Source organism: Chenopodium album, chromosome 2, assembly GCF_948465745.1.
Source record: "Chenopodium album chromosome 2, dcCheAlbu1.1, whole genome shotgun sequence".
In the NCBI taxonomy this organism is placed as follows: domain Eukaryota; kingdom Viridiplantae; phylum Streptophyta; class Magnoliopsida; order Caryophyllales; family Amaranthaceae; genus Chenopodium; species Chenopodium album.
The window spans coordinates 81658210-81684305 of NC_137835.1; the positions used below are offsets into that span (position 1 = coordinate 81658210).

A 26096-nucleotide genomic window follows, 5' to 3' on the forward strand; every position below is an offset into this window, starting at 1 on the left:
CAAGCATAGCTTAGTATAGTGGTAAGGTTTACATCTCACAACTAAAGATTGCACCCTCGAGGTTGTGGGATATGACCCCACTAGAGGCACTTTGGGGTGGGATTTTGTTACCCTTCTCCACCGCCCGTTCCCCCTCCCCCCACACCCACTTTCAAAGTGCCTGCTAGCTCGTTAATCCAGCCCGATAGGGCCCTTCTTCCTTACCAACACATCAAGATTATGTATCAAAGATGTGATTCCATTAAATAAATTTACTTTATTGATCATCTTCTTAAAATTTTCTATATATTATAAATTCTTAATGCTATGTGTCTTTTTCTTTAGATTTATTAACTTTTAAACATTATTCCCTTTGATTTTTGTTATTTCAATATAATATATCCTTGCAAGGGGAAAAAAATAAATAGGAAGAGCAAAATGACAGACAAAGTACCTAAATTTATCGTTATTGTATACCATTAATTTCCTCATTATATAATCTCTACATACAAGGAATCGAGGATTAATCTCCAATAATATCTTAAAATATTCCATATTCCCCTAAACAAAGAAGGGCAATACTAGTACAATTTTAGAATTATTAATCCTATATCCTCACCTCTTATTAGCTTAAACGTACGCCGCGTAAATTAGAGAAAAAGACCACACCTCTCTTCTTTATATAACCCCAAAATTAGCCATGTAATTATCACTCGTACATTTATTAAAATTGTGAGCAAATCTCTCTTTAATCCTACCATTTTTCAAATTTGTGGATATTCATTCGATATGTTTTTCCAATAAATACCTTCAAAATTTACTTCACTTTTTATTATTTTGGCTTTTCTTCTCTCGAAAAACAAACCATGCTCTATAAATCTATAATCTCACTTCATGTTACTTTGTCTCTCTGTTTTTCCTTTCAATGTGAGATAAATCAACAACCCTTTTAAATAAGAAACACAAACACCCCATTTCAATTAATTTTTTTCCCTTTGAAATCTTCATTTCTTTCTTTTAACAAAAAGATTTTTTTTTTTTCTTTCTTTTTCTTCAACCTATAAATTGAGGAGTTAAACCTGATTTTTTGGAACATTAGTCCCCAATTTACACGTTTTTTTCATTTTTCATAATTAATTTTCTTTAAAATAAAATCTACTCCCTTTTATTTTCTATTAATTGCGTATTTCATCATCTGGGTATTACTGATAAATCTGAAATTAGTTATTTTGTTATTTGGGTATTGTCAAAAATCTAAAATTTGTAACTGGGTATTGCTCAAAACTCTCAAAGATTCAATCTTTTTTAATAATAAAATAAAAAAATACATATAATAATGGGGAAGGGTTTAGAAGGATGGTCAGTGAGGCATTTATTAATGGTGTCAGTAGCTTTGAATGTATGGTTAGTGCTAAAGTTAGCGTATTATGATGGAAATACCAATTTTGCTACTGAAAGGATCTTTAATGGATTTTGTGCACATGAAAAGCTTCATAAACAAGCTCCTTTTACTTCTTCTTCTCCATCTTCTTCATTGGCGGTTGCTGTAGGAGAGAAGAAAGCTATTACTGTTGATGATGGAAGAGTTATTAACCTTGATCAGTAAGTTCTCCATTCTATTTTTCTTTTATTCCGCAGTATTACGAATGTTAGTCGTAATGGAGGCAATGATGTAGACGGGATTTGATTGCTAGTCTTTTGTACTCCGTATTGTATTATCCCTAGGTTGTATGATTTTGATTGCACTATTTGGGAAATCTTCTAATTTGGAGTATTTCTAATTAACTCCTTTTTATGGGATTTGCATGGTGGGATTACTGTTAATTGATTGACTGTGTCAAGGGGAGGGGCACATTGTTGGAGGAAAAGGGGTATACACATCATTAGAAGATTGTGTTTTTATTAAACAAAGGGTATTTTTGACATTTTCACCCTAATTAAGTTGAAATAGAGTACTATTTGATGTAAAGATTTGGTTAATTTTTAACTTGGGATGTTAATGAACATTAATTGATCAATGCATGGAGGAAGTTGCTTCCCAATTTGTATTTTTGCTTATTTTGAATTTTCTCACTTAGAAAAACAGGAGACATAATCTTTTTCTTGGTTGTCCCCCCAAGTCCATCCATGGATTCCAACTATATTAAGCTAAGTAACACGAGTTCCTAAGCTTGTTTCTACTTTTACATTTATTTGGGGTTTCTAGATGAATGTTCTTAATTAGTTTTATGGTGCTAGTTGATGAATGCATGGTTTTTTTTTTTTTTTTTTATTTATTGATTGGTCTTTTCTATTTCTTAAGAAGTCTTGGATTGGTTTTAGTCTTGACTTATGATGCTTCCATTAGTGATTAGAATTAAGGTTGAAAGTTGGAATTTCAATTTAGATTTGGACAACCTTTCAATCCTGCCCCGTTCTCTTCAACTAATTTTTACATGGTAAACTCATGATGTTTATTGCTCAAAACTGATTTTTGCTGATTGACTCTAATTTATAATGAACAAAACCTATTTGTATTACTTAATTTTTTTTTATTTTTTTTATTTTTTATTTTTTTTTATAAAATGCATTAAAATAGATTTTTTGCTGATTGACGCGTATTTTTGTCATACTTTTTTTATTGAAAACTTATCAATTAAGTTGTGTTTAATTCACTATTCCATGAAAAAGGACTAGAAGTAATTAAATGTCCTCAATTTGGATTTGGGGTTTACTCTGATACCACATCATTCAAATCCAATATGGATTGAAAAGAGGTGGAGTTTCTAACAGTTATTCATCCTCAAATCTGCCTTCAAATGTTAGGTTTTGTATTAAAATGAAATACACATGCATACCTATACAAGTATTTGTTGACTTAATTCAAAATTGAACAAACTTCTATCATGGTTCTCGTATTTAATGGTATAGGTTTGGATGTGAAAGTATCTACTTGATATGCTCTTATGATTCATCTGGTGTAAGTTAGTAATTTGTGGAAAAAGTAATTATTTTGTGAGTACTTTGGTAGTTTGTTATGGAAGGTTCCATATGGATGTCCAAAGTAATGCTTCTCCTCTTGCAAATATGTGTAATTTACATTAGTTTACATCATATCCACCATATCTCGATGTTGATAGTATTAAGGTTTGTAGAAATCCCATAAAAAAAAAAAATCAAATTTCTTAGACATCCGACATACGTAGACACGTAGTATCATACTACCATACATGTAAAGTTATGCACTAGTTTCAATTTATATTTTTGGTCAAATTCCTTAAATGTATTATTTAGCGGCCTTAGGTCTCAATCCAAACAACATGGGAAATCTGAATTTTAGGTTGTCAAAAACTCGTGAACATGAGGTTGTCGAAAACATAATGCTTTTGAGGTTTTCAAAGTCCTACTAATTATGTAACAGTTAGGCAACTAATAGGGAGTGAGCATAACGATCACTACTACTTACTTTAAAGGCTACATTTAAGACTTGTCTAGCTAGCTAGTTAAGCAAAAAAAAAACTTCTTTAGGCTTTGCAAATCTCACCTCATTGACTTACCTCTTGTTTCAATCATTACAAATCTTAATTTTTTTTCCTTAAAAGTCTCTTAGGGATAGGTGTCTTTCAATGAGACAACTTTTGACATAAGTTATTAACAAGAAAAGAAAGGAAATTGCATTGGGATATCCTTTGTAGGAGAAGTAATTCCAAATTCCAAGCATAAGCATGATGTTGGAATTACGTTTTCCAAGTGCCTTTTGTGCTGCCATAGACAAAGACAAGTCCTTTCTTTGAGGTTCAGATTCCCCATGGTGCATGTTAGAATTTGGCAGCCTTCTTTGTGCTTAGAGCTTGCCTCCTTCCTCTTAAAAATCTTTGATCTTTGCTCTTTTCTCTCTCTAGTTTCTCTCTCTAAAACATGCTCCCATTTTTGTGCATTGGGGTTGGGTCATGGGGGTGGTGGCCTATTTGACCCGCACAAGCTACAATGATTGTGTCAGTAACTCAGTCATGTGTATATCAGCATTGGACCTCAAACTCTTCAAAGTTCCATTTGATGATTTTAATGTTACATACACTTAATAATACAATAATTGCATAATAACCTCTTAAAAATCTGGTAAGGTGAATAAAGGCCAACTTTTGTTACTTCTACCTGTATTCTTTTTGCTACAATAACATTAGCAAGTTTATAGAGTATTGAGTTGGTATATGCATGAATTTGCCTTTTTTGGGACTTTACACCCGATAACACTTTCTTTTGTTGTCTTTTGGCCTCTTTGGAAAATCTAAAGATTAAAGAGCGCCGCCTTAAGCTCGTGAACCACCACTTAAAAAGAAACCCCATCTTTGCTCATGTGTGAGCTTAAGCCCCTTTATGTATATGGGGAATAATATTTTTGGGTCCTGTCTAAGGTATCCAATCATAGAGGACGATATCTCTGTCTTTTCATTGTTGATTTGCTTTGAATATGGTCGTGGTAGTTGTGATGTTTCTGCTTGATTCATGTATGCATTACAAAGTGCTAGCATTTGGAAAAAAGTCATCTTTGTAGTACGAAACATCGTTCTAATTGGAATTCCAGTCACTTTCTAATACTATTCGTATGGCTCCCCCTTGTGCACTTAGTGATTTAAAACAAACATGTGGCCATACTTTTTTATTTTGCACATATTCAATCATTGAATTGATGGAGTACTTTGGGTCCACCTGTTGTTGGGCTTCCATACCCCTCCATGCATGGAATATGATCACTAAATGGTATCTATAAAGTAAACTGGTAAGAAGTATGTATGTGCTTTTTTCTTGTGGGAGCTTTAGCACTCAAGGTTTTGAATTATTTTCTTTTATTGGTGGGATCGACCAACACTAGGAACTCATTAATTAGCTGAACAGAGATGAACTAAATGTTTAACTTGACCTTGATTCTCCCACTGCTGATATTAAACTTCTTATAAATTTATACTCCCTCCGTCCCAGTTGTAATTCAGCATTGCTTTTAGTTTATGAAGATTCCAAAGGGTGAAAAGTTGAAAACATAAAGAAAGGATGTGAGTCCTAACTTTTGAGAAAAAATAAATTGGATAAACTTACCTATAGTTGTTGATGTTAAGCTTGTTAGAGTTGATGCATATTTTTGGAGAATTTGTGAACTTACAACTAAAATAAATGTATTACATCTCTACATCTTTATAGAAAATATTTCCTCCATTTTCACTCTCTTTTGCCTCACTTAAACAGATAGCAAATTAGCCATGACAATAGAGTCTAGCTCAGATTCACCTACAAGGGAGACAAATATGATATCAAATTTTAATTTACTACTACACAGTACCAATGTTCATAGGATCCTTGATAAAATCTGATCCGTTTTTTGTGTCAAAAAAATGTTCATAGGATTCTTTAGGAAATTGATTTTAATGAAGTACAAATAATTGATAACTTTCCCACTTTATTGTGACTAAATGAGACTGTGCAAGTTATAACTTATTTGTCAACTGTTTTCATTTGGATTAGGCATGTGGTGAATGTATAAGCAAGACACTCTTGACCTTGTGTTCTTATGAAAGTAACAAACTTGAATAGTTTATGCACATAATTTCAGAGTTGCATCTAGAGCACTGTATGCAAAATTGAAATGAACCAGTCACCACAATGAAATTTGATACTGATTTCTGCTGTGAAACTGTCAATACAATGAAATTTGAGCACCATGTTATATGAAGCTTCAAGTTAAAAGTAATTTTATGCTAGTATTTATAATTTCTTGACAATTAAAAGTCTAATATCAGTAATATGATCTAATATTCTAACATGGAGAGAGGCATTATTGTGGAGAGTGATTTTTTTCAAGTTATTGACTTTCTAAAGTTTAGCACTTTTGTTTCTGAAATCTAATATGTTTTTTTATGTTTTAGATAAGATTGTTAGCTGTAAAGTCCCTGTTTAGTTTATGTTTATGGAGTCATGTTCGAGGGGAAGGTACTAGGATCACTCATTTTTTAAATTGCTAATTTCCCTTTGATTTTATATTATACTCGGGTTTGGGTGGAATGATGGATGAGTGTCTAGAAGTGGTGGTGACATTGTATCAGATGATTCTTGTGTGTCTAGCTCAATAAAGTCACACCCTCCGAGTTCTAACTAGAAAAAGGCATATTTTTTTTAATGACAGACAATTTGGCCTCTAGTATTGTGAGCAATATTCAAATCACTAAAGTAGGGTGATTAATCAAAGAACATGGTTTCATTAAATGCGGCATGTAGATATTATGGCTGATTATTCAATTAGGTTCATCAGTTATTAGGAAGAATGATATATTTTCACTCATCACGGCCTTAGGTGGATTATTCTAACTTTATTTTATTGTCTGGCTGTATAACAGTGGTGATCCGACAATGTATGAAAGGTATTGGCAACAAGCGGGAGACAAAACATCACTTTTGATCTCAGGATGGCATTCTATGAGTTATTTTTCTGATGTCAAGAACCTTTGTTGGTTTCTTGAACCACAATTCGCAAAGGAGGTTATACGATTGCATGATATTGTAGGAAATGCTGTCACAAAGGACCGGCACATTGTGGTTGGCACTGGCTCAACACAGCTGTTCCAGGCTGCATTGTATGCTCTCTCATCACCTGGAGGGACAAAGCCTATAAGTGTGGTTTCTTCTACACCATACTACTCTGTGAGTTAACCACGACATGTTCTTTTCTTCTCTTAGAATCATGAGTTGTGATTTGGCTGCTGTTTATTCTTAATATCTTCTAATGACCATAAACTCCGCTTAATTCAGCTCCACCTTTTCCACTCCGCATCAACATATTTATCATAAGACAAAATTCAGAGCTTGCAACCATGAATTGAATTGATTAAAACCCCTTCAATTTTGAATTATTTGTTGAACTAGGAGCATGCTTGTCAGTACTTGGCCTACGAGTGGGAATTTAGGTAGCACTCTTTTCACCTGATTTATGAGTTGGGATAGATGTTAGCTGCCTTCTATGGAGGAGAATAAGAAAAATTCAATGTAGCCACAATTGTTAAGGTGACAAGGTTTGAGTTATAATATAGCTTTCTCTAGGCCTTCAAAATGAGAATTCTAATAATATCTGAAATAAGATTTTGCGAAATCTAGTGTATATATATATATATATATATATATATATATATATATATATATATATATATATATATATATATATATATAGAGGATTGTCATGTCACAATTATTAGCAGCAGAGTTTAGGAAAAATAGATACAAGTTGTGTATGACTTTAAAATTTTTATCTAACCATTCCATCAACAGAGAAATTGAAATATGCTTTAAAATTAAGATGCCATGCAAGTATTTGTTTAGTCAATCTTTTACCTCACGCATTGCACGAGTTTAAAGCTAGTATTAAATACGTTTGACACTAAGTTAGTGACCAACAATCTTTCAATGATGTTTCTGCTTCTAGATCAAAAAAGTCAAATAGGGGTGGAGGAAATGGAAGACTGGAAGTCAACTTTTGTTTTAATGAAACATTATCATGATGTTAAGAATCTTAATAAAGTTAAATTTTCTTGTCTACTTTACTAATAATGAAATTATGCATAAGACAAAATTGATAAGTAGATGTCTCTTTCTTTTCCGTTCTTTTCATTTTTCATTATGTGTGTTTCTTAGGATTAACATTTACATTACATAATCATGAGCCCTATATTCTGGAATTCCTTTCTAGCTTCTTGTTTCCTCTGTATGTGGTCATGAATGTCTCCACTTGAACTACATGAGAACTTTGGACTTGATAAAGTTGCATTACTTGTATTTAAACTTCTAGGCTTTAGTGGATGATAGCAAAGTTTGATTTTGACAAGCAAAAAATAATTCTTTGGTTGCTATTGTTGTGTATTTCCACCCCAATTCTTCGGTTTATAATATCCTACTCGTTTCAGACGTGCGTCTGACACCCCATTGGACATGGATACTTGGTTCTTGGATCCTTTAATTGCAGGGTAAATCCCAGATAAATGGACCTATATTTGACACTTAAAAAGAATAATGTTTGAAGTTTAATGATCATAGACAAGCAATAAAGCTGAGTATTACCAAAGATAATCTTCTAGTGGAGTCTTGACAAGATTAGATAGCGAGTTCAAGTTACTGTGAATAAGGAAATTTTTGTGTATCAGATGCTGATATTCTGATAATCTCTTTAACTTTCAGTTTTACCGCCAAGTGGTCGAGTATCTGAAATCTGGGCTCTACACATGGGCTGGTGATGCAGCCATTTTTGATAAAGATGAGCCTTACATTGAGCTGATCACTTCTCCTAACAATCCTGATGGGTTTATTAGACAACCTATTGTCAATCGAAGTGGAGGGATGTTGATTCATGACTTTGCTTATTACTGGCCACAGTACACTCCTATCACTTCACCAGCTGATCACGAGATTATGTTGTTCACCGTCTCTAAAACCACTGGACACGCTGGAATGCGTATTGGGTAAGCAGCTGTCTTAACTCTTAGATTCCACCTAAACATTGATTTTGCATACATCATTTTAGTGACAAATGCTTTTGCAATGAGTTAGATTTTAAAATAGTCTCACTGTTAATCATTGGTAAATGAAACTTTTGCAAGGCATAAATCTAATTTTGAAGTATAACACTCACAAAAAATTTGTTCTCCCTTTAATTTATACTCCAATTTTCTCATGCTCTTTACTCCTTACTTGATATGGGCCAATTACCCTGATATCTGAGATGTATCACTTCTTGTCTACTAGCTATAATATAACATACATATAAGATGATTATCTTTGAGTTTTCCTTGGAAAAAATAGATGTTATCAATTTTCTTATAAAGTGCAAATGCTATGCTGCAGCTGGGCTATTGTCAAGGATAAAGAAGTAGCTAAAAGAATGACGAAGTTCATAGAGTTAAACAGCATAGGAGTTTCCAAGGATTCACAGCTTCGAGCAGCAAAAATTTTGCAGGCTGTCTCTGATAGCTGTGAGCCTGCTGGTGATAGCCGGAACTTTTTTGAGAACAGCTATCATCATGTAGCACATAGATGGCAGCAGTTGAGAAAGGCAGTGGAAGAGAGCAGGCTTTTCAGTACTCCTGAGTTTCCTACTGCTTTCTGCAATTACACTGGTCGATTGTTTAGTACTCAACCTGGTAAATTCATCCTCTGTGTTAAAATTTCTGACCCTTGCTGCTAAAAACTCATGGCACTTTCTGATCATCATTTTATGGTTTTTCAGCCTTTGCATGGTTGAAGTGCAAAGATGAGATTGAAAACTGTGAAGACTTTCTCCGAAGCCACAAGATTTTGACAAGAAGTGGAAAACATTTCGGCATGAGCCTCAAATATGTGAGGATAAGCATGTTAGACCGAGACTCAAATTTTGATCTATTTATTAAGAGGTTGTCAGATATGCGCTTATGAATCTGAGGAATGATTTCCAGGGAGAGGAAGAGAAGAATCTCCAGACTTTGTATATTAGCAAAAATTGACCTTCAAGAACACTTTCTAACATGTATCTTTGTTTTAGGGCTGTTAAGCCTTGAAACTCATATAGCTTCTAGTAAAGTTATAATATTCCTAGAGAGATTTATTTAGGTACATGGGATAAGAGAAAATGTAGGTTGTAGGAGTGTACTGGATTGGATTGTGAGTTTATACTTTTTGAACTGCAGTAAACAGAAATCTGCAGGATGAATATACACAAATAATTGCATGTCATAGATAAGGCGGCATATATTCCATTACACAAGCACATTCCTCGCGCAGTAGAGGCAGTAAAGCATTTACATAAGAAGTTTGCTGTCACTCTTGCTTGGATTTGTACTCACAAAAATCTTTTACATGTTTAGCAGGCCAATACAGTATAAAAATGAGCATATTGTACAATAAAATCGTGTCAGTCATAAATAATGCAACACCAAAAAAAAAAAAAAAAAAAAAAAAAAAAGAAAAGTTTTGGAGCCATAAGGACAATGATATGGGGGATGATCTGATACAACTGTTTGGACTTTTCAGCGTTTCTACTTGCAGGCTGTATAGTTGTCTGCCCTCTGTTAAAACTGTAGTCTATTGGGTTCGTAGTTGGGTGTTTTTAATTTGCGGTTAATAAGTTTAAGAACATGCATAAAAAAAACAGGACTGCAAGAAAGTTTACAGGTAGAGCAAGTGTCAATAATCAATTTTCTTTCACAGATATGCTCAAGTATAAGCTAGAGTTCTGATGTTTGGAAGTACGATTATTAACCTCGCGAAAACAAATCCAAGTTACTGTGTTTCATTTGCGTATGGTAACAAAATATGTTCATTCATGACAGCAAATTTGTGTGTCGATTAAGATAAAATTGTTTCCTATAGATAATATTTCACCGATCAAAACTTGTTCACCGCCTATTATGCCTTTTTTCAAATTTGGCTAATCACCGATTTGACTGCTGGTGGCTGCAACATCTGCTATAATTGTTAAGTGCACCAGGTTGATATGCAATCTTGCAACGATTAGCCATCCTTCAAACAACAGAAATTGAAACTGTGAGGGTTGCAGACAAAAGACCAAGCTCAGCAAAATTGTTTCTTATATACTAAGGAATACAATGCTTACTTCTGCTGTTAATGGATAGCCTAGCTTCTAATCACATGCTGGAAATAGCTTTCAGAACAAACGTATCTCATATTCGCCTGCTGCTGTTATGTATCTTACCCATGGCAGACTCTGGTATCCACTTTTTTCGATAACCTTTAGATACCTCACCTGGAAAAACCAGCAATCAGACATTCATATAACTATATAAGTAAGCTCTTACTAAGCTGATGACATCAAGATGTAAAAGTGAAGATAGAACAAAGAACCTGGATTCCTGAGATGGTAAAATAAGGTATCTCAAACTTGACACGTACGGGTGCTTTTCTCTCGGGAAGTCCATCATCAGAACTTATACTAGGAAGTGTGAATTCTGCCCTCAAGAGATACTCCTAAGAAAGTTTGAGTATAATACATAAGTCTTAATGGCAATCCCAAAATTGCTGGTGCATTCAGTAAAGAAAAAGTCTTACCTTATTTCCAGGAAAAGATCTTATTTTCCATTGAATTGCATCATTCTCAGGTTTATATGTTGCAGTTCCCATTGATGTCCGGATTTTTGGATTTGTAGCATCAGTTGGAATAGGCAAATCGATCTCAACATTGTTTGCGTAGCTGATGACAGGTTAACACAACAAGAAGACCAATAATTAGATATAACCTTAACATGTTTCTGTCTTCTTTCTAGTAGTATATAAGAAATGAATTGTCCTAAATTCTAACCAGCAAACCAAATGTTTCATAAATAGAATATAAATACTTGCCAAGAATATTATGAAATTATCATTACTCTCAGGTAAATTAATGTTGTAAGAGGAAAATTAACAATAATTCGTGGTAAACAGCTGATAGATAGACTATATGTCCTTTGTCCTTACACTTCACTTCATTTTCACATCAGTATAAACAGACACTTCAGAGATGTACCTTCGGTCCTTGAACTGAGACTTCGCTTTGATCATGATCTCAACACGACTTTTTGAATATCTTTCCACTTGAGCTTCAATCCAAATAAGTGGTTTCACCTAATAGCCAACAAATGCTTTTTTTTAGAATCTATACTTTCTATCTATCAGACAGAACAGAAATCACAAAAAGGAGCTTTTTAAAGTTCCATAAAATTTAAATTCAGCATCTCATACAAGAGAACTTAAGAGTGAGCAATTATGGTATAGAGTCATATACACCCATACAGAGGGAAAAAACCTGAGTGCTCAGTCGGTATGTCATCAAGTCGAAGGCCCCATCAGGAGGTATGAAGGATATTGTTCTGTCATTCTCAAATCGTGCCAAACGCACACACCTGAAAAGGAATGTAGCTGTCAGAGACTCATAATTCGGAAAATTGAAGGATGCATGGTAACAAGATGAGGTACAGTTGATAAGGGTGAAATGTAAAAGCTATGAGCACATACTGATGAAATTTGATGTCCTCCATATCAATTGCCTTTCCCTTTGTCGTTTGACCTTGAGCCTCCAATAGAAGTCTATCGTTTAGGCCAAGTTTACATTCAGGCATACCACTGCATCAAATGTTCAAGAATCAATCTATTAGTCAAAAGGGAAGAATAGTTAAGCAACCCAAATCTTTGAAATTAAACCATATTAAGCAACATTTCAACATAAGTGCCAAAAGAACATTTTTACCAATTATATATATGCTCTAAAGTCGACAGTATATTATGAGAAAAGAGAGGCCAAATAAAAACAGCAGAGAAGATTTTTCTTCACCTCAAGTATGCTCTCATCTTCAATGCCCCAATAACTTCTGAACGGATTAGCTGACCATTGCTATTAACTAGTATGTTTACACTTTCTACCACATCCAAGAAAACCTGAATCACGAAAAATAGAGGCTATGAGTAAATCATCATACGGTCATACTTCACAAACTCATTAGTAGCTTCTATATCTAAGAAGCAGTATAAGAAAAAGATATAGTACCTCATTTCTCTTGTATTTAATCCCTTCACTGCGCCAAGAAACTGCATTTGTCACAGCCATTGGTGGCCGCTGCACAACTTCCATCTTATAAGCATTCGTTTTGATAAACTCACTGAGGATTAAGGCTTCAGTGTACTGAGGGTAACCGAAGTCCATCATTTCATCAAGAAGCTCATACTGAAGGGAAAAGGATTGGAAAGGATAACATCATAAATGCTAGCTATTCAATCAAAGTTTTTCTCTATGGATTAAGATGAGTAACACGTAAAGTCCTGTTTTTTTTTTTTAAGTTTGCTGTCAGTACCTACCACAACAACAAAGTTGTCCCTCAGCGATTCCTCTTCAAATTCTTCGAAATAATGATTGAATACCTGCATACAGAACAGGCAGCCTAAACAGATATCCTCAACTCCTCAAGCCATGATCATAATAGAATTTACATACACCGCCTATTATCATATATCACAGCCTCAATGGAGAGCTTAAAATGGAACACACCAACTTCAGTATTAACCCTGAATTACAGTAAGAATCATTTGCAATTCCACTAGTAAATTGCAGTCCCACTACTATATATGTTAGCAAAGTGTTAAATTACAAACTACACAGTTTGCTTTCAAGCTCTGAAGGCTTCAAAACACGAATAAAGTACCAGGGACTCATCAGTTAGTTAAAATTTACCTGAACTACGCGATGGAGGAAAAGAAGAAGACTAGCAGCATTGCAATTCTGACGAGAGGCTGCCATCAGATAAAGATTTTTGTGCTGCACAAACATGTATGTTACCCCTTTCTCATGTACCACTGGCCCTTGAGAGATCACATCATCCTTTACTCATATATCAAACAAATTTGTTAGTTTTGTTCCTTGTTTATTCTTTTACATAATTTATCATGATCATACTTATAAATTGTGTTAGACTTGTAATAAACTTTACCATGACAAAATCAAAATATTTCAAAGTACTTTCAAAGTAACAACTGTTTTTTTTTTAAAAAAAAAACTATCAATTTATATCACAAAATCACAAACCAAAAACTATTCTCATAATTTAATGCACTATTCCTTTTAGAAAATGTTGTTATGTTACGAACACCTAGTAATAAACTCACACAGTGTCACACGTACCAATGCCATATTTCACAATGATGTAAAAGAAGGGATTGGTTATTTTGGCGGTCTTAGACCACGCAATAATTTGAAACGATCAACGTGTTATGAAATCATAAATCTAAATAACAAGAAAAGAAAACCTGTTTTTGGACAAGGGTGGTGAAGAAGCGTTCGGCCTCAAGAGAAGTAACATCACCACGAAAATCGCGCCATATTAGAACTCGTCCCTTCACATCTAACAAGAACAATGCTGATGCCGCGCCTGCCATTTTCGCTTATGTTATATTTTTCTCCTACAATGTGATGTATAAAATGGATGAATGATCGATCGATTTAATATGATCACAAAATTTGAACCACTAATAATAATGTGATCATAATCTTCATCAAATCATACAATGTTTTTTTTTTAAAGTGTTACTTGATTTGATGATGATTTAATTTGATGATAATTGGATTATTTGGACAACATTTGTAAGAATTTTAATTTTAATTGAGAAATTTACAAAAGTCAAGATAGATGGAGAGGGTGTGTGTTTGTTTATGCTGTGCTCTCCCACTTTCGTAGTTTCTTCTAACGGAAACGTGCATTATTTATGTGGCACGTTATTGAAAATTTTACCCAAGTCATCATTAAAATAACTTCTTTTTTTTTTTTTCCAAACTTTTTTTTTTTCAACGGAAATTCATTTAAGATATACAGTATTAAAAAGAGAATCCAAATGTTAAAATGGTTGGATGATATCTTTTCATTTATTTTACACAAATTTTTAAAAAAAGCGGGTGTTCAATAATGATATTGAATGGCGGATTTTAAGGACAAAAAAACTGTCCTGGGCACGTGCTTTCCAAAATTAAAGAAAAAGAACTTTCTCTCTCCTTGATTTTCTCCTTCATTCACTCATTCACGCTTTCTCTCTCCTCGTTTTTCTCTCTCTAAAAACCAGTTAACTGCGATTTCTCTCTCCTCCATTGTTGCTTTTCGAGCTTTTTCGAGCTTTTTCTCACTTTTCTTTCACTTGTGAAGTTGTTTATCGCTTAATTGTGGTTAGTTTACTTATTTTTTTGAGATTTTTGTTAGTTTAAATTGTTTTGGTTCTTCGATTTTTAGGTTTTTTGATTTTGATTTTGTTTTCGTTTTTTGTAGTGTTAGTTTCAGCAATGGTGAAGAAGAAGATTACAAAGAAGGCTGTAGATGCTGAAGAAGGTGTGTTTGTTTAATTTTTCATCATTTTTTCGAATTTTCAATTGAATTTTCGCTTATATATGTCGAATTAGTAGTGCATGTTATTTTTTATTGTTTTCTGTTGATTTATTATGCATATTATGATAATTGAATTTCAATTTTGAAGTTATTATGTTTAATTTTGCTTTATTTTATTGTTCATTGTGATAATTGGTTCAAAATTTGATATATATGTGTTGTGGTGTTGTTACATGTTAAACAAATTTTGCATGTTTGTTTTCAGAAGTTTTATTCATTATTCTTCAAGTTTTGATGTTAGGTTTTAGTTAGATTATGAGAATAGTATGCATATCTGCATTGTGTTTGTGTATATGTGTTTGAGTACCAGTAATATGTGCATTGTGCATTGTGTGTGAGTAATATATACATTGTTATTTATATGCATGACAAAGGTTATTTTATGCTTTGAAAAGGGTCACTTTATGCTGTGAAAAGGGTCACTTTATTCTGTCAAAAGGGTCACGTTTGTATTTAAAAGGGTTACTTGTTGTAGTTTAAAGGGTGACTTTATGCAGTGAAAAGGGTCACTTTATATAGTTAAAAGGGTCACTTTATATAGTTAAAAGGGTCACTTTATGCTTGTTAAAGGGTTACTTTTTTATTTAAAAGGGTTACTTGTTGTATTTTAAGGGTGACTTTATGCAGTAAAAAGGATTTTTATGCATATATTCTAAATTTTCCCCTGAGTAATTTGTGAATTTGTAATTTATGGTTATCCTCTGTATTAATTAGATATAGGTGGTTCAATAGGTGGATATCGTTATAAATCGCCTTCAAGGGGAAAAGGAATGGGTAAAGAGCCTGCTAAAAAGAACAAGACAGGTCCTGAGAAGGACAAAACAGAGTCTAAAACTGGGAAGTCTAACATTGTGAAGGCTAAAACTGTGAAGGCTAAAACTGTTCCTAAGAAGGCCAAAGCAGAGTCTCAGAAGGTTAAAGCATCTCCTAAGAAGTCTAAAATTGTATCTAAGAAGGCCAAAGCAGATGCTGAATTGCAAGTAGTTTCTGATTCTGATTCTGATACTGTTGTGTAAGTATAAATGTTTTTTGTTTTGTATTTTTTTAATCATATATATCATGATTCTGATTCTGATTCTGATATTGTTTTACTTATATTATTATTATTTAGGGAAAAAAGACCCTTGATTGCAAGGTGCAGACCACACACATTGGAATTAATGATGAGTAATTTTAGTCCTAATCAACAAAAAGCTGTTGAAGAAATAGGTTTTGGTGGTTTATTACATCTGAAATTGAAAACTTTGAATCGTCAAATGCTACATTGGCTGGTTGAACACTTTAATGGAGGTAGCTGCATGTTCACTATTGCTGCTGGTAAAGAGTTTGTAGTTACTAAAAATGATATATGTGATGTCTTTGGCTTGCCTATGAGTGAGATTGCTGTTCCTGAACTTCAGAAGAATCCTGAAGAAGGTAGTGTAGATAAACGTATCATTCAGTCATGGAGACATGATTATGGTCTTACTGAGAAGCAACCTCTACATTTGTCAAAAGTGGAGTCTAGGATGGTTGATTTGGATGATGGTGGTGAAGAATTCAAGAGATGTTTTGTGCTACATGCTATGTCTAGCTTCTTAGCTCCTACTACTAATAGGACTGTTTCATTGAAGTTGCTGAAGGCTGTGGAAAATGTTGATGAAATCAAAACATTTGATTGGTGTTCATATGTTTTGAAAAAATTAAAGAAGGCTGTTGTGAATTATAAGAATGATGAAAATGCTCAAAATGTAAGTGGTTGTTTGCTAGCTTTGCAAATTATGTATTTTCATCGATTAAATTTCCAAGGAGAAAAGGAAAGTAGTACCCTTCCTTTGATTCAACATTGGACTGATGCGAAGATTAAGAAGCGGATCAATTTGGAGATTAAAGCTGGTGATTTTGGGCAGGGACCATTGGATACCCTTACATATCCCGTTTCACAGCCTGAAGTTAGGGATCCTATAACTCCTGTTGTTAAGCAAACTTGTGGTCAAGGGGCTTCTACAAGTGGTAGAAGTGGCCGCATTCTTGCATTTGATCTTCCAGAAAGTGTGATGACTGATGATGAAATTAAAGAAATTTCAACTGATGTAAGTGCTCTTTTTTTTTTTTTATTTAGTTATTATCTCTTTATATGCACTAAAGTTACCCTTTTTGTGCACTAAAGTTACCCTTTTTGTGCACTAAAGTTACCCTTTTTGTGCACTAAAGTTACCCTAAATATTCAGTTATAAGGGTTACTTTATGCATTTTAAAGGGTAACTTTATGCATAATAAAGGGTAACTTTATGCATTTAAAAGGGTAACTTTATGCATATATCATGAATTTTCATTTGTTTTTTATTTTTATTTTTTACATTTGTATAGTTTCTTATTGGTTCATATGTTTGCAGGCTGTTCATGAAACATTTCTTTTGGTCAAAAGAAATATGGATGTATTATTGTTGGTTCAGTCACAGGGTTTTCAAACCTTGAGTGATATGATTGCTTCTCGCAGAACTGAATCATTATCCTCTGATGATCCTGTTGTATTTTCTCAAACACAACAGTTACTTTCTGATCCTCATTACCTGAAGCTTTTAGATGGTTTAATTGAGGAGTGTAACAAGATGAAGTCTATTCATGAAATGTTTCGTGATTTTTATGAACCTGAATGTCATAACAATGATGATCCTGATAATGAATCTGAAGAAGATTTGAATTTGAATAGGTCTGAGGATGATGTCAATGGTAAAGGAAAAAGTGTTTTGATGAATAGGTCTGAGGATGATGCTGGGCCTTCTGTAGCAAATGCTTCTAGACGTATCGTCAGAGGCAATAAATCTTTTTGCTCACTCGACTGTGGGCCAGTAGGTGTGGATGTTCCTTTTCTTACTCTGTTTTTGAGGTCTAATGCTCGGATTTTCAAGAAATTGCCCAAGTTACATCAGGAAATTCTTGATTATTGTTTACTGAAGGATGATTCAATGATGAGGAAGTTAAATGTCATTTTTTATAATAATTATATTTTATATGTTTTTTTTCCTTTATTTTTTTGTTTAATGCTTATCTTATTTTTTATTGTTGCAGTGAGAATCTTGTTACTATTGGGATGAATTTTTTAATTCCAAGAGAAGACATGGTATCCCTGGTAGCTCCACTTAGAATTAGATGGTGCATCATTGATTGCTACTGTCTGTATTTGAACGAGAAGGCATGTTTTGATTCTGGTCCTCGAAAATTCTTCTTTGGTGTGAGGCAAAGTGTAAGTAATTTGATTTTTTTTTTTATATGCACTAAAGTTACCCTTTATGTGCACTAAAGTTACCCTTTATGTGCACTAAAGTTATTATCTTTTTATATAAACAAGTTCTCATACTTTTAATAGTTTGCATTCTTGCATGTTTGTGAAAACATTGGCAAAGGTGAAGTTTCACAAGCTGTTAATGATTTGCACGGTTTATGGGAAGGTTGGGTGAGCTATGAGAATCCTGAATGTGATATTATGGATGCTGAACTGGTATATTTCATGATAAATTACTATCAAAACTTTAAAAAAGTTCTGTTTTGTGTTAAACTGTCTAAATCAGTGTTTTAATTTTTTCTGTTTCAGATATATTTTCCTGTTCTTATTGAGAATCACTACATTTTGTTTGTTATTGATCATACAAAAGAGGTGGTATATTATCTTGACAATATCATCTGGCGTGATGATGCTCTTGAATATACCAAAGAATTGTCTTCACACTTGGTATGTTTATGTTGATTTCATTGTTATGTTTCTGTTTACTTATTGTTTCCATTTAAATTTTTTTTTTCTTTTTTCTTGTTTTATTTTATTCTAAACTTTTATATTTTATGTCAGTGTGATCAAATGGGTGTTTTTCTCGGAAAAAGAAATCATCCAAAGAGTGTTCAGCTACCTTCTTATAGGTTTCAAATTGTTGAGTTGGAATGGAGAAAAGAAAAAGTTGACAATTTGGACTGTGGGGTGTTTGTTATGTATCACATGCTCCATTTTGTTGGCGAATCGTTCAAATTAAATGAACTCAAAACAGTAATTATTCATCTATTTTGTATGTATTTTTTCCCTTTCTAATGCTTTTATTAATTACATATTGATAAGTTTTTTTTTTTTTTTTTTTTTTTCTGTTGTGAGATTATTGGGAGAAAATTTCTGCGAGGTGAGATTTGTACGACACTGGTGCTGTGTGATTTGAATGAATCTAGGAATGATGTGTTGTCAGAATTAGAGAAGTTCAATGAGAAGAAGAAAGATCCTGCTTATTGCCAAGAAATTGAAATGAGAAGAAAGGATGCAATTGCTGCAAAGAAGAAGAAAGATAATGAAGAAAGAATAATGGCAGCTGAAGTAGAAGCAAAGGCAGAGGCAGACGAAGAGAATCCCAAAGGAAAAAGGGCAAAAAAGAAGACAGACAAGTACACTCCTTCTAAAGGGTGAAATGACTGTTAGAAGCAAAGGTTGATTAGGTCTAGGAGCATTTTTTGAACAATGAAAAAACTTAATGTTTGTGCATATACATCAAGTTAAATGATGTAATTAAACTTAGTGGTTAGTTTTTTGTTCTTTTGGAATACTGATGTATGTGCATACATTAAGTAATTTGAAAGGTTCTTGTGTATGTTTTTTGGGGTCACTTTTGTGCATAAAAAGGGTTACTTTGTGGCATAAAAAGGGTTACTTTTTATATTTGATAAGGTATACTTTTTTGGGTAGATAGGGTAACTTTTATGCATGAAAAGGGTAACTTTTATTGACAAAAGGGGTAACTTTTATTACTTGAAAGGGTAACTATTAACAAAGAGAAGGTTAATTTAGTGGATAGAAAGGATAAGGTATACTTTTTTTGGATAGATAGGGTAACTTTTATGCGTGAAAAGGGTAACTTTTATTGACAAAAGGGGTAACTTTTATTACCAGAAAGCGTAACTTTTAGTGGATATAAAGGATAACGTTTATGCATGAAAAGGGTCACTTTAATTCATGAAAAGGGTAACATAAGTTGATGTTTCCAAGAATTAAATATCTGCTAATAAAAGTGTCAATCACATTTTCATTAAACTTGTCATAGAGTAAAAAAACAAAAGAAAAATAGTTTAACAATACAAGGTATATTAATTTCAAAAAAAAAATGTTCAAAAAAAGATCTTAAAAGAGTCGTAAGTTAGGTGTTTTTGATCCAAATTCTGAATTTGGAGGTGGCAGTGCTGGTTTTCTTTTTCTCTTGCTTTTTTCAAGTCCTCCTTTTGCTCTCTTGCTTCTTCCTTTTGTTACAGCCGTTTTAGGATCAAGTATTTGTGGTACACTTGTGCTTGTACTCGATGCTGAAGAAACATCAGTATTGCTTTGAGTGCTGTCTGCCACATCAGGAATGTTAGAAGCAGCTTCTGTACTTTCTTTCTAAGCAGCAATAGCAAGTAAGTCTTCCACCATTTTAAGACTGTTTCTGAAGCTTAATAATACAAGGTATATTAATTTCGAAAAAAAAAATGTTCAAAAAAAGATCTTAAAAGAGTCGTAAGTTAGGTGTTTTTGATCCAAATTCTGAATTTGGAGGTGGCAGTGCTGGTTTTCTTTTTCTCTTGCTTTTTTCAAGTCCTCCTTTTGCTCTCTTGCTTCTTCCTTTTGTTACAGCCGTTTTAGGATCAAGTATTTGTGGTACACTTGTGCTTGTACTCGATGCTGAAGAAACGTCAGTATTGCTTTGAGTGCTGTCTGCCACATCAGGAATGTTAGAAGCAGCTTCTGCACTTTCTTTCTGAGCAGCAATAGCAAGTAAGTCTTCCACCATTTTAAGACTGTTTCTGAAGCTTTCTTCCATAAATGCTCTTGTGTCTTCATTTTCTTGACTTTTTAAGATTAGATTGTAGTATTTCCTCATCATTGTTTGCCTCCATGGAATATATTGCTGTTTAGGATCCTGATTCTTCAACCTATCCCATGCCTCTGTTTTTGCAAACTTAGTCCATCTTTTTGAAACATACTTATCTGGTATTCTTGTTACTGAATGCAAATGTAGAATTCTGATGCAATGATAACATAACCATCCAGATGCTTCAAAATTTTTGCAAGTGCACCATACAGTTTGGCTCTCATGTATATAGTTTACTTGATGTGCAGACCATGGCTTGTCTTCTAGTGTTACTTGATAAAGTAGGCATTCTTCATTACTGCCTAACATCTGAACAGTTGTTGCCATAGAGTATCCAAACTCCTCTTCAAAATCTCTAAAGAGTGATAAAGTGAAAACCTGTACATCAAAATCATGTAGGTTCATTTAAATTGCCATATATTAGGTGTAATTTATGTAGTTGTCAGTTAACTTTTTACCTGTGCAGCATGCTTTAGCATTCCAGAGAGAGGCAATGAAGTGAATGCTATTGACTTGCTACAGGTAAACTCATCATATTTCTCTGTGCTTCTCCAACGATTGGTTGTCTTCTTAAATATGGTATAAAATTCTGTCAAAGTAGTTGTTTTACTTGCTCTGAATCCTATAGCATGATTAGTGCTTTCACTCCTTTGTGACGATAAGATTCCTGCTGAAAAGAAATCTCTACTAAGGGCAGGACACCATTTGTCTTTCAACTCATACACTCTTTTGTACCAAGAGTGTTCTGTCAACTCATATTTCTGCAACATTGCCTGCCACTTTTCTTCGAATTCTTGTTCTGTCACACACATCTTTAAGCACTGGTTGAATGCAAATTTGAATTCTTTGTCTTTTTTAAGAGCTCCAAATCTGGTTATGGCATTTTGCTCCAAATGCCATATACAAAGTCTATGCCTTGTATTTGGAATCACCTGCATTGAAAATAAAGGGGTCACTTTATGCTGTTAAAAGGGTTACTTTATGCACTAAAAAGGATAACTTTATGCAGATAAAAGGGTAACTTTTATGTGAAAAGAAAAACTTTATTGTCAGATCTCAAATCTGTAAGATGTCAATATAAATCTTTTACCTCCAGAATTGCATTTGCCATTGCTTGGTCCTGGTCAGTGAATATTGAAGTTGGTTTTCTATCCTCCATAGCTTTGAAGAAGGTTTGTAATAACCACACAAATGAATCTGTTGTTTCATCCCCAATAAAAGCACATGCAAACATACAATTATGCCAGTGGTTATTTATGCCAACAAATGGAGCACATATAAGATTATATCTGTTGGTTCTGTATGTTGTATCAAAGACAAGAACATCTCCATATATCCTATAGTCTTCTAGCATCATTGAATCTCTCCAAAAGATATTGCAAATTCTTCCTTCTTTGTCAAACTTCACTCTAAAAAAGAAGTTTGGATCCTCTGATTGTTCTTGACTTAAAATGTTCACTAAAGTTTGAGCATCTCCAGCCTCAATTTGTTCCATTCTTAACCTTGAGCAGAAATTCAGGTGATCTACAACACTATGGCCTACATTCTGTTCTCCTCCAGCCTCTGTAGCCATGTAATAGTAAGTGTCCATTGTAGTTAAACCTGAAGATTTCATTGTTTTGATTGCTTCAGTTTTTTCCTTTGTCATTTTTCTTTCAGAACGATGCAAATAATGCCACTGTGGCTTTGTTAGCTCGTGGTTATGCTGAATAACATGAGACACCACCTCAAACTGTCCTTCTTTATTCACTTTTGCTCTTATGCATGCCTTGCAATTTGATCTTGTAATGGCTACTTGTCTTGGCTTTCTTGCTTTTACATTTACATCCTCTTCATCAACCATTTCAACTAACTTTGTTTTCTTCTGACCTGAATGTCTCTTTCCCTCAGCAGAACACACATAGTTTTTCTCAGTTACTATTTTTGTGTGTTGTTTGAATCTAGTTGTATGTTTTCTTATTGAAAATCCCAGTATAGCAGCATGTTTTTCATACAATTCCAAAATTTCTTCAAAAGTTTCTCTTACCACACCAACAAATGATCCTCTAAGATCTAAACCAGAAGCATCAATTGGATTTGTATCTGTTATTTAATACAAACAAATCAGATAATAACCACAGCCAGCATAAAAAAGGGTAGCATTCGTGTGAAAATAGGGTAACTTTTATGCATGAAAAAGGTAACATTTAGGCATTCAAAGGGATACTTTCTGCATACAACTTGAATTTTCAGCATACAATTTGAGTGTAACATTTGTGCATAAATAGGGTCACTTTTAAGCATGAAAAGGGTAACATTTAGACATTCAAAGGGTTACTTTTTGCATACAATCTGAGTGTAACATTTGTGCATAAATAGGGTCACTTTTAAGCATGAAAAGGGTAACATTTAGGCAATCAAAGGGTTACTTTTTGCATGCAATCTCAAAAGTTCTGCATTCAATCTGAGGGTAACATTTAGGCATAAATAGGGTCACGTTTATGCATAAAAAGGGTAACAATTATGTATTCAAAGGGTTCTTTTTAGCATACAATCTCAAAAATTTATAGAAATTACCTTCAGTTGCATTTGTTTTGGTTGTTTGTTCTGAATTTGAATCAATTGATTTATCAGGAACCACTTGATTTTCAGCATTGTGTATTGCGTCTTCTGCATTATCAATTGCTTCTGCATTGTCTGGATGGTTGAATATTGGTACGAATTCATCTCCAAAACAATAAGTTTCTTCTTCTTCTATAATCGATCGATTTAAATCGATTTCAAATTCAGTCTCAACTTGCCTCTGTTTTTGTAGCAATTCGTGAATGAGATTGCTGCATTTTGTTGTATCGAAAGTCGAATTCTCCATTGATGATCGATTTCTGCAATTTGTAAGTTTTCTCACCTTTTTTCTCCTCGATTGATGATCGAATTCTTCTATTTGTGCGTTTTCTCACCTTTTTTCTCCTTTATTGATGATCGATTTCTGCAATTTTTGCGTTTTCTAACCTTTTTTCTCCTCGATTGATGATCGTTTTTTGCAATTTTTGCGATTTCTCACTTTCTCTCTCCTCCATTGTTCTGCGTTTTCTCACTTTCTCTCTCCTCCATTGTTCTGCGTTTTTTTGATTTAGGTATAAAATTCCGTGATTTTAAATTAAGCTATTTTAAAAAAAAAAAAAAAAAAAAAAAAAAACAATAAAGAAGTTGCACGTGAGAAAAACCCGATGTACAGTAAAAATACTGTACACCGGGTACATGCAAATGGAGTTGTTTATTTTATTGGTTGTATATCTTATTTTATTATAGATAGGTCGAATAATCGATACAAATTTTTATATTTGGCTGAGGGGCTACTTTGTTAGCATTATAAGTGTTACTTATTGATATTACAAGGATTACTTCATCAGTATTATAGGAGAATCTCGATCAATATTACATGAATTACTCGATCAGTGCTATTGGGATTACTTTGGTCATATGGTGTAGCTAGCTGCACAAAGAACGTGTTCTCATTATATGATATAAATGTTTTAAATTTTCTCTAAAATTTAATAAATTCGAATAAAATAAGTTTAGTGATAGATAAAATTTTCATAAGATTAATTTTGGAATAATAATTTCCTGACTATGAGTCCAACAAGATAAAATAAGTGAAAAACACATTACTTTGACCATCTAAGAGCACAATCACAAAGCACCATTTCTCTTAACAATTGCCTCTTCACATAAGAAGCCACTTAAAACTTGATATCAAAATTCTAAATTGCACAAATTATGGCATTATTAGATGCAAAACATCCCACAAAACAAAAACATAAAAACACTCAAAAAAAAAAAAAAAAACATATTGACCATTTTACCCTCACTGACTCAAAAGGCCTACAAGGCCCAATAGGCCCATATTACAACTTTCTTTCATTCCCCGCGGACTCTATCTTTAATACCTTGGCCCATTTCCTTAACTCTATGACCCATATCACCAGCCTTGTCATGAGCCCACCTTGAAACATGATCCATATCCATACCCGCCGCATGACCCGTTTCGTACCCCCTAAAATAATTTATAATCCACGAAAAAGCTGAAAGGCCGGTGATCCCAAAACCTCCGGCAACCAAAAAGCCCAAAACAACAAGCCCAATAGTCAAAACAGCCGGTACAATAACCGGGCTAAAGAGAACAAACAACGGTGTCGTAAGCGCGAGCCCAATAAGAGAACCAACAAAAGCCAGCCCAGAAAGGCCCAAAAGAAAGCCTCCTAATGGTAAAATAGTAGCAAATGCAACAACATTTGATGATGAAGGGGCTTTTTCATGTAGAAAATGTTTGAAACTTTGAACTGCTTCTTGACCTCTTTGTTGAAGATCTTGACCTTGACTTTGACTACCTCTTAGATAAATATCTTGGCGATAAGATTGATCTGCCATTTCTTTTTTTTTTTTTTTGAGAATGTTTAGTTTTTTTTTTTTATGAGAGAGAAAATAATGAGAGAGAAGTGAGGGTTTATAATAGGAGTTGGTGGTGTGACGTGTGGAAGAAGGTGGACACGTGGTGAGATGAGAGAGTGTGAGAGTTTGCATGCATGAAAACGGATAGTGAGTGTTTATCTTGTTGGGTAACGGTGCTTTTATATATTGTGAAATTGTATTAAAGTTTTAGTGTAATTAAAGTTAAACATATCATATGGTATTTGGCAGAGAATTGATAAAAGAAAACATTAATAGGTTTATGCCTAAATTTATATAGGTAACATATGTTTTTTAGGAGTATTTTGTATTCCTGAGAAAAGTGGAAATTCATTAATGAATGCCATATACCACCAAAAAAAAAAAAAAACAATTTTGACATGTTTGTAGAGTAAGATCCTGTTCTTTAGAGCTGCTCCGTTCTACTTAGCTCTCCCTGTTTTGCTCTGCTTTGCTAAAATTTACTCTATTATGCTCCGTAATGTGTGGAAGTCCAGTCTGCTCTGCTCTGTCCAAAAACTCAAAAGAACAAGACCTAAGATTACTTTGTAGCTTGTGAATTTTTGTTTTGTTGAACTCCCTACTTGGCTACCTGTGTTTGTTACAAGGTTCAATTTTTATTGTGAGAGAGACAACCCAGAAATGTTTACATTGTGGGCCTGTTTAATATATTGGGCCGGCCTTGTCTACAACTTGACAAACCAGAAATGATTTAAATTGTGGGCCTGTATATGACGAACTAGCCCAACTTTGTGTAGGCTCAAACAATGTAAATTTTGGACCGACTTATTCAGAATAGACTTGAAACAAGGGTGCAGTACATAATCACAAGTAAATGAGTTAAGTGTTTGTTCATGGTCTTGCTTGTTACACTATATCCAAATTACTATTCCAAGTTTCCAACTAATTGTTGAAA

At 33.6% G+C, this 26096-nt stretch overlaps 5 protein-coding genes and 1 long non-coding RNA gene across 10 annotated transcripts; 3 read left to right on the forward strand and 3 right to left on the reverse strand.

The window, feature by feature from the left end:
• The first annotated feature begins 637 nt into the window (after positions 1-637).
• Positions 638-9701, forward strand: LOC145603442 (tryptophan aminotransferase-related protein 2-like). The gene is made up of 5 exons (XM_081659355.1): positions 638-1581; positions 6345-6648; positions 8173-8453; positions 8836-9131; positions 9218-9701. Exons 1-5 carry the CDS (start codon positions 1316-1318, stop codon positions 9400-9402), a joined length of 1332 nt encoding a protein of 443 aa, XP_081515481.1. The 5' UTR covers positions 638-1315; the 3' UTR covers positions 9403-9701.
• Positions 9702-9714: 13 nt separating this feature from the next.
• LOC145577608 (AP-1 complex subunit mu-2-like) lies at positions 9715-13884 on the reverse strand. The gene is made up of 11 exons (XM_081635102.1): positions 13756-13884; positions 13184-13330; positions 12811-12873; positions 12503-12679; positions 12290-12393; positions 11974-12081; positions 11765-11861; positions 11486-11583; positions 11032-11173; positions 10828-10950; positions 9715-10729 (listed from the first exon to the last, which is right to left on the reverse strand). Exons 1-11 carry the CDS (start codon positions 13882-13884, stop codon positions 10631-10633), a joined length of 1287 nt encoding a protein of 428 aa, XP_081491228.1. The 3' UTR covers positions 9715-10630.
• Positions 13885-14381: 497 nt separating this feature from the next.
• Positions 14382-19485, forward strand: LOC145603414 (uncharacterized). 5 transcript variants are annotated; one of them, XM_081659317.1, is made up of 10 exons: positions 14382-14662; positions 14763-14822; positions 15594-15891; positions 15991-16951; positions 17255-17838; positions 17931-18105; positions 18229-18360; positions 18454-18591; positions 18706-18897; positions 19000-19485. In XM_081659317.1, exons 2-10 carry the CDS (start codon positions 14777-14779, stop codon positions 19300-19302), a joined length of 2829 nt encoding a protein of 942 aa, XP_081515443.1. In that variant the 5' UTR covers positions 14382-14662; positions 14763-14776; the 3' UTR covers positions 19303-19485. The 5 variants fall into 5 exon arrangements, with proteins under 5 accessions (XP_081515443.1, XP_081515463.1, XP_081515437.1 ...); XM_081659337.1 differs by having other exon boundaries at positions 15612-15891; XM_081659311.1 differs by having other exon boundaries at positions 14382-14822.
• Positions 19486-20181: 696 nt separating this feature from the next.
• LOC145603461 (uncharacterized) lies at positions 20182-23814 on the forward strand. Its single transcript, XR_014104864.1, has 5 exons — positions 20182-20279; positions 20497-20637; positions 21201-21256; positions 23348-23428; positions 23529-23814. It is a non-coding gene; the product is annotated as an uncharacterized LOC145603461 (long non-coding RNA).
• On the reverse strand, positions 20317-21661 carry LOC145603452 (protein FAR1-RELATED SEQUENCE 5-like). The gene is made up of 2 exons (XM_081659367.1): positions 21193-21661; positions 20317-21112 (listed from the first exon to the last, which is right to left on the reverse strand). Exons 1-2 carry the CDS (start codon positions 21544-21546, stop codon positions 20369-20371), a joined length of 1098 nt encoding a protein of 365 aa, XP_081515493.1. The 5' UTR covers positions 21547-21661; the 3' UTR covers positions 20317-20368.
• A 481-nt stretch (positions 23815-24295) lies between the features above and the next one.
• Positions 24296-25141, reverse strand: LOC145589759 (oleosin H2-like). The gene has a single exon (XM_081646449.1). It carries the CDS (start codon positions 25139-25141, stop codon positions 24632-24634), a length of 510 nt encoding a protein of 169 aa, XP_081502575.1. The 3' UTR covers positions 24296-24631.
• Positions 25142-26096: the final 955 nt, after the last annotated feature.